Source organism: Theobroma cacao, chromosome 8 (genome assembly GCF_000208745.1).
Source record: "Theobroma cacao cultivar B97-61/B2 chromosome 8, Criollo_cocoa_genome_V2, whole genome shotgun sequence".
NCBI classification, from domain to species: Eukaryota; Viridiplantae; Streptophyta; class Magnoliopsida; order Malvales; family Malvaceae; genus Theobroma; species Theobroma cacao.
In genome coordinates this window covers 3,806,669-3,814,267 of record NC_030857.1, presented here as the reverse complement: position 1 = coordinate 3,814,267, position 7,599 = coordinate 3,806,669, and the positions used below count along the sequence as shown (strand labels likewise).

The 7,599-nt window shown below is 35.8% G+C and overlaps 1 protein-coding gene across 1 annotated transcript; it reads left to right on the top strand.

Moving 5' to 3' along the window:
• Window positions 998-6,945, top strand: LOC18591885 (sucrose transport protein SUC4). Its single transcript, XM_007018300.2, has 5 exons — window positions 998-1,949; window positions 3,157-3,902; window positions 4,268-4,331; window positions 4,428-4,471; window positions 6,666-6,945. Exons 1-5 carry the CDS (start codon window positions 1,421-1,423, stop codon window positions 6,822-6,824), a joined length of 1,542 nt encoding a protein of 513 aa, XP_007018362.1. The 5' UTR covers window positions 998-1,420; the 3' UTR covers window positions 6,825-6,945.

Sequence of the window (7,599 nt, the reverse complement as noted above, 5' to 3'; positions counted from 1 at the left end):
GCAAATAGTAGGCTAGCTAGCAAAATATTCCACCCTTGTGCTGAGTATGCTGATCACTAAAGTCATTATTAAAACAAGATCAACATCCAAAATAAAATCAAGCCTGTGATTATACATGTCTTCCCAAATTTCATTTCCTTACTCAAAACAATTTCAATAAATGTTGTATGTCATTTCAAACAGTACTTAAATTTGGCCATATCTCCTTGGACAATCATAATCCAAATTTTAGATATTTAATGAGTCGTTGTTTATTTTAATTTTTTAAAATTTTAATTAAAATCTTACCGTACTGGGTTCAATTTAATTTTATGTTGATTTATGTAATTATATTTACATCTTAATAAAAAGAAGCACATTCTTAATTAGTGATGAGAATTAGTTAAGTTAATGCAAGGAGCTAATTAAAGCATTATCTTTGGGTTGTGTTGTGTTGTGTTGAAAAGAAAGACAGTGACCAAAGTAGTGACCCCTTGACTAATTATATCGACAGGTGAGGGAAAAGCCAAAAGGCAGGCTAAAATCATGTTGCCAACACTTAGAAAAGGAGCCCCACATAATTTGTTGCCGTATAATAAATCAATAAATAAATATATGAAATGCAATGATTAACATTACTATATAACCTAATAATTTATCACCAAAAAGAACAAAAAAAAAAGTAGAATCATAGGACAGTGATAAAACGACAATCCAAACAGGAAGAAAACGAAGCAATCCTCTGGGTATACTTGGCAAATAAGCATAAGCTCTTTAATCTTAACTTTAACAGCCCAAAAGCTAAAAAAAGAAAGAAAATAAAAAAGAGTAAGCCAATTATTTATTTATTTATTTTTGAAGTGTTTGATTCAAGAGCACATGCTAAAAAGAGCAAAAGTTGGCCGACCTTGAGGGGCCACCTAAACAAACTTCGCAAATCCAACTACACGGAAATCTTTTAATTATTAAAATTTGTTTCTATTTTTTTCCCTAAAATGACCATGTTGTCTTGCATTTTTGTAAGGGTGGTTTCGTCATTTGAAGAGGAATCCTACAATTTCGAAACTGAACCTTATTATCGGGGAAACTTTGCCAGTTGAGGTTACGATGGATTGGAAAACAACAAAAATATCCTGAACCGATATTTGCCCTCGGAATAGCCTCAAAATTTCCATTTAAGTCAATTTCCTAATTTCTCGGTTATTTTCGCGTCTGGCTTCCTTTGTAATTTTCTTCAATTTGAAGGTCATTTCCATTACTTAGTTGATTATCTCGTCACAGTCTAACCTGCCAGTCTTCTTTCCACTCTCTCCACGGGAACCGCCACCTCGCACAACGGAAACTCAAATTTCAACGACCAGAGTACCAGAAATTCCGTCTTAGAGAGAGAAAAAGGAAACAGTTATAGAGAGAGAAAGAAAGAAGAAATCGTGAAATTCAAATGAAAGGGATGGCGATCCCCGAAGCAGACCGCCAACGAGCCAGAGGGAGACCTCCAACGTCGTCTTCAACTCGACCGGCAGCTCGACCGCCGGTTCGAGCTAGAGTTCGACTCCGGCAGCTGCTTCGAGTCGCATCCGTGGCGTGCGGGATACAATTCGGGTGGGCCTTGCAACTCTCTCTCTTGACACCTTACGTTCAAGAGCTAGGTATACCTCACGCGTGGGCCAGCATCATATGGCTATGCGGGCCACTTTCGGGCCTCCTGGTACAGCCTTTGGTGGGCCACATGAGCGACCGATGCACCAGCCGGTTCGGTCGTCGTCGACCTTTTATTGTGGCTGGTGCAGTTTCGATTATCGCTGCCGTTTTGATCATCGGTCACTCCGCCGATATCGGATGGTTGTTCGGCGATACAGGAAGCTACCGACCGAGAGCTATCGCGGTGTTTGTTTTCGGGTTTTGGATTCTTGATGTTGCTAATAATATGACACAAGGTCCTTGCAGAGCTCTTCTAGCTGATCTTACTGGTTGGTTTCTTTTTCCCTTTTTTCATGCATTTTCCTTTTGTTTTGTTTAGAATCATATAAACCCTAGAAGATACTGTTAGCTTAATTTCTTTTCTTTTTCTTTTCAATATTTTTTATGGAGAAATATGGTTATTTCGTTTTCTGTGGCATCTTTTTAAAGAGTAAAGCAAGGGAGCCATCACTGGACACTCATCATTGAATATTAATTATTTTACATTTGATAATTGGTAGTATTTATCTTTTTATGATTGTGCCTCTAGTGCTTGTCTGAAATTTTATTTTTTAAAATATGAATTCGGTGGACGGTTGTGCCCCTTCAGATATAGTTTTGGTTGTTATAATAATTACAATAGTTTTTTTTTTTTCATTTTGGTTCCGTACAGTTTGTTGAATATTTGCAAATGCAATGTGATAGGTAAGTATATAACTGTTACCAACTTAGGGTCTACCTAAATGCAGCTTGATCAGATAATTTAGCTATCATGTGATCATTTCATTTCCTTCAAGAATGAATAACCTTCCGAGATTGTTCCACATGTATATGGTATGTATGCTGATCAGATGTTTTCCATCCCACATTTTTAGCAATCATGGGTGGTATGTAGGGAGGTTTCCAAGTTTAATTAGAGCTTGAAAATGCATACTACTAACAGCTCCTGCAATGTCTTGAAGTAGGTTGCAAAAGTTGTTTGTTTGAGCTAGACATAAAAATTCTTCTCTTAGGTTTTGTTTATTCCTTTTTCACATAGAGATTATCATATCATTGCCATTTTAAGCGATAAATCTTCATGTTTCAAAATATCTTATGTAATACTACTTAGAATGTGACTGTCTGAGGCATGGAGCCAAACTTCTACAAAAAGGTTTTCAATAGATTATCCTTTTTACTGGCACCTGAGATTATACTACAACATTTCATGATAATAATACCTAAAGTTCCTGCACATAGAATAGATGAAAGAAATTTGACAGCTATTGTTGCCAGGTTTGCAATTCCAATCAGAAACCAAGTGAAAATATTTCAGCAGTTACATGTTTTTGCATGTAAATGCACACACAAACATATTAAAGTTACAATGATGGGGTTATTTATATTGCCCAATACCAGTAAAAAATTGTGTCTGCACTTGTTTCATGTATAAAGATAAAATCCTTGGAACCAAGCTACAAATTGACATTATCTTGCTGTCTTTCTCTCTTATGTTAGGAAAGGATCATAGAAGAACTCGAGTAGCAAATGCTTACTTCTCACTGTTTATGGCTGTTGGCAATGTTCTTGGCTTTGCAACAGGATCATACAGTGGTTGGTTTAAGATTCTTTCATTTACCATGACAGCTGCCTGTGATGTTGACTGTGCAAATCTCAAGTCTGCCTTCTTTCTAGACATTATTTTTATTGCAATTACTACATATGTAAGCATTTCAGCTGCAAAAGAAGTACCTCTAGGTTCATTGGATAGATCTACACCCTTTCATGAAGAGGGGCCTGAACAGTCAGGCCAAGCTGAAGAAGCTTTTCTATGGGAATTATTTGGAACATTTAGATATTTCACCGGGCCTATATGGATAATCTTGTCTGTTACTGCACTAAACTGGATTGGATGGTTCCCTTTTCTTCTCTTCGATACTGATTGGATGGGTCGAGAGATATATGGTGGCCAGCCAAACGAAGGGTATAATTACAATGCTGGGGTCAGGATGGGTGCATTTGGGCTGATGTTAAATTCAGTTGTTCTAGGAATTACTTCAGTGCTTATGGAGAAGCTTTGCAGCAAATGGGGAGCTGGTTTTGTCTGGGGAGTTTCAAACATTCTCATGGCTCTCTGCTTTCTTTTAATGCTCATTCTATCTTATGTGGCAAACCATATGGATTATATCGGCCGTGATCTACCCCCAAATGGCATTGTGATTGCTGCACTAGTGATTTTTTCCATTCTTGGTGTTCCATTGTCGGTAAGCTGCTCTTTCTCCTACAGAAAATCATGTGATCTTTTCTATTGAATTTATCAAGAATAAAAGGTGAAGAAATTGTAGTTGTTTTCTGCACATGGACTTTGTGCAATCAACATTTGGATACCCTGCATAGGCATTCAGAAAATTAAAGTTAATCAATCTCCACTTGCTGATCTTCTTGGTTCAAAGATAAAACATCATCAATGATTAGGCATGAAAGTACTAAAATATTGAGTGTCCTATTGATATTTTAATGGTGAATTTGAGCATGACAGTTCTTAAAACAGGCCCAATTTTTTTAAAAAATTTTCTGGTAGTTTTCAGCTTGTAAATTTAACTAATGTCATTGGAATATTTTGTTGCAGATTACTTATAGTGTTCCATATGCCTTGATATCCACACGAATAGAGGCTTTGGGACTTGGGCAGGGTAGGCAAAATTTTTATTTTTGTATCTAAAATTTTCCTCTCTTTTACCGTGTCTAGAAGTGGCTAAGGCACTGATTCTCTTGGTTGTTTTCTGTAGGTTTATCAATGGGTGTCCTAAATCTTGCCATTGTGATTCCACAGGTATTGCTTTGCTCCTGAATTCATTTTATTGCCTTTGGGACTGCACTAAACTGAACTTCATTGGAATTTATTAATTTTCGGCTCCCTGCCCCTGACTTCAATTGACATGCCCTCAGTGTCCCTATAGATTCATGATGGGAATGGGATCCCTGAATTGATTATACATACATACATACATATGGAACTAAGAGATTGTAACACTCACTTGTTTAATTTTCACTTATTACACCTAAATAACCTAGTTAAATAAGAATTGACATCAATTGGAACAACAATCCCTCCTGAAGAAAATTAATCAAAAAATTTGCTAAGTTAATTGTAAAATAGATTAAAAATTTCATTGATGATTGATGTCCCAGCAGGGCAGGGAGTGTCTCCCTTGTCCCTGTCCCCATTCCCAATCCATGAAGTAAGCCCCGATATGAAGCTGATCAGGGCAAGAGGCAGAGTCCTTGTTGGGCCAGGGAATTTTTGTTTTGTTTATTATAAAAAGGGCAGGGCAATTTGACATCTGTAAATTTTAAATGTTCTTATGAGCTAATTGTTTAATGCAAGTAGCATTTTATTACGGTAGGTTTGCTTATAGTTGGTCTTATTATGAAGGGGAACATTCCATCACACGGAGTGATAAAAGTCATGCACTGTGCTTACATGTGTAGGAACTGCTGTTCATTTTCACCTACTCCTTATGGAGATATCACTAAAAAAATTTATGTGGTAGTATCATTTGTTCTTGAAATTATGCAATCACCTGTTGGATGCCTCTCAGTCTTCATCATATCCCAGTAGTTGGACTACTGATGGCCTCAGTTAACTTTTTGGTTTGATGGTTTATTTAATTGGAAATAAAAATGTGATATCAGCCTGTCATGCATGGGACCACTTTTTTGAAATGATCACATCATTCATTATAGCCCATTTGAATAATTGAAGTGGATTAGATTTCTGCCTTTCTTATAATTTCTGAAATGTGGTTTAAGTTTAAACAATTCATTCTTCTTAATGTCATTCAAACATTTTAACAAGTTGGAAATATGTTAATTTGTGTTTGTAGTGAATATTATTAGGTTTGGGGGGAGTTCTTGTTTCATGTTCATCTCATGAAGGATTTTAATATGAACACGCACATGCACACAGATAGTGCATTAATAGTAGCATCAATTTTTTAGGTGCTACCAAGCATCCATTCCAACAATTTGAGGGAAGAGATGATTTATGTATCACTTCTTGTAGTTTAGTTTTCAACTTCTGTAAATTTTCTTTTCCTGGAAATTCTTAGTATTCAAATATAACATGATTTTGAAATGATATGGTCTTATGCACTTCTCGTATTTGACTTAAAATATTTTATTTGCACATGTGTCTGTAAACATTAAAGTCTTAGGAACATATTTTAATACTCCGATTATAAGGATAAAATTATGGGGACATTGGATGAATAACCTTTTGAAAATTTGGGAAAAGCAAAGACTTGCTTATGTTTATGTGGAAGTTTAATGATACAGGTCATTAAAATGCTTCTATAGCTTTGTTACATAAATTGGGAAACTAATTTGGACCACCTCATTGTTGTATTAGTTCATAATTTTATTAGATTAATCCTGCCCCGCTTCAGTGCAAAGACCGTGTTCTCCTTTTTAAACTTCGATCTAGTCTGGCCAGCAAAACTCTCCTTGACTAAGAGTGTTTCAAACTAATCAAGGGCTTTCCTTCTCTATCATAGTTGTACATCAGTTTCTATAATATATAGCGAATGGCAGTCCTTTGCTCAAACTTATGTGAAATTGTAATTTATTGGTCTTTTTCTGTTTAAAAATTTCTAATTTTTTTTGCTAACTACACGTTAATTTTATCCATGATTGGTAACTTCAGAATGTTGCTTTTATTCTAAACATCTAGCATCATAAATTTGTAAGTTTACATGTTCTTAGCTTGACCCCTAAGTGAATGCAAGACTGAAAATTGCAATCGCAATTTTGATATGTTATTAAAGTATTTGTCCAATATATTTCCTTAAGTACATCAACTATGATCTTCTAAAATGCCTTCCATCTTTGGGGCTTAGCATTAAGAGAAAATATGTTACTCGATATTTTTAATGTGATGGAAATTCTGTGGGACAGGCTTCATAGCTCGTCTTTCTATTATCTTCTTCTAGCTACTTAAGTTGTGAAATTTTGGTTGTTAACAATAGGTCGTGGTGTCTGTGGGAAGTGGACCATGGGATCAGCTATTTGGTGGTGGAAACTCACCAGCTTTTGCCGTAGCAGCTGTTGCAGCCCTCACCAGTGGACTGATAGCAATCTTGGCTATCCCTCGCAGTAGTTCACAGAAGCCCAGGGCCCTCCCATGAGGTATTTTGTTGTACCTTATTTTTTGTATGCCATGAACATGAATATTAAATTGTTCAGATAGCAAGAGTTTTGTATATAGCTATTGTTACTTTATTGATCAATAAAATCATTATGATCTGAGGTTTTGTTTGCCAATATATTTTTCTATTTGACATTTGAAACACCGAAAGTTGAGCTGGTTTTCAACTAGTAATGAGCCAGAGTTCGGCTAGCAGTATGTTATGTTGCAAATCATGAGTGAATTACTGGACTGCATCACGTTTTGAAGCTTTTACATCTTTTAGAAGTTCACACCTTTACAATTAATATTTAGAAGCAAGAAACTCAAAACAGATCGTTTCTAGAACAGTAGCTAAGTTTCCAGAATTGCTCATTGAGGCGGCCCTTCAAAATGGAAATGGCGGACACCACGTGGAAGGAATGATGGAAAATGAAATACAACTAATGGGTATATTGTAGCTTTCATTGAATTCTGGCAACTTAAAATGTAATGGTAACAAATAATGTAGCTTTCAATGAAGTTTGTCCCAAAAAAAGGTATATTGTAGCTTTCATTGAATTCTGGACGAGCCAAGTTATCTAAAAATCAGTGGAGAATTTTATTTTGATGAAAAATCTGCCCACCTGCTTGAAAATGTTGGTGTAAGCCTTGAATGTTGATTCGAGAATTAGTCCCAAGACTACTTCCTTAGCACCAAGATAAGTTGCTGCTGATTGGGATCTATTCCTTTCGAAAACATCAACTTTTTTTTCTTTGTATGCATAAAATTTTTT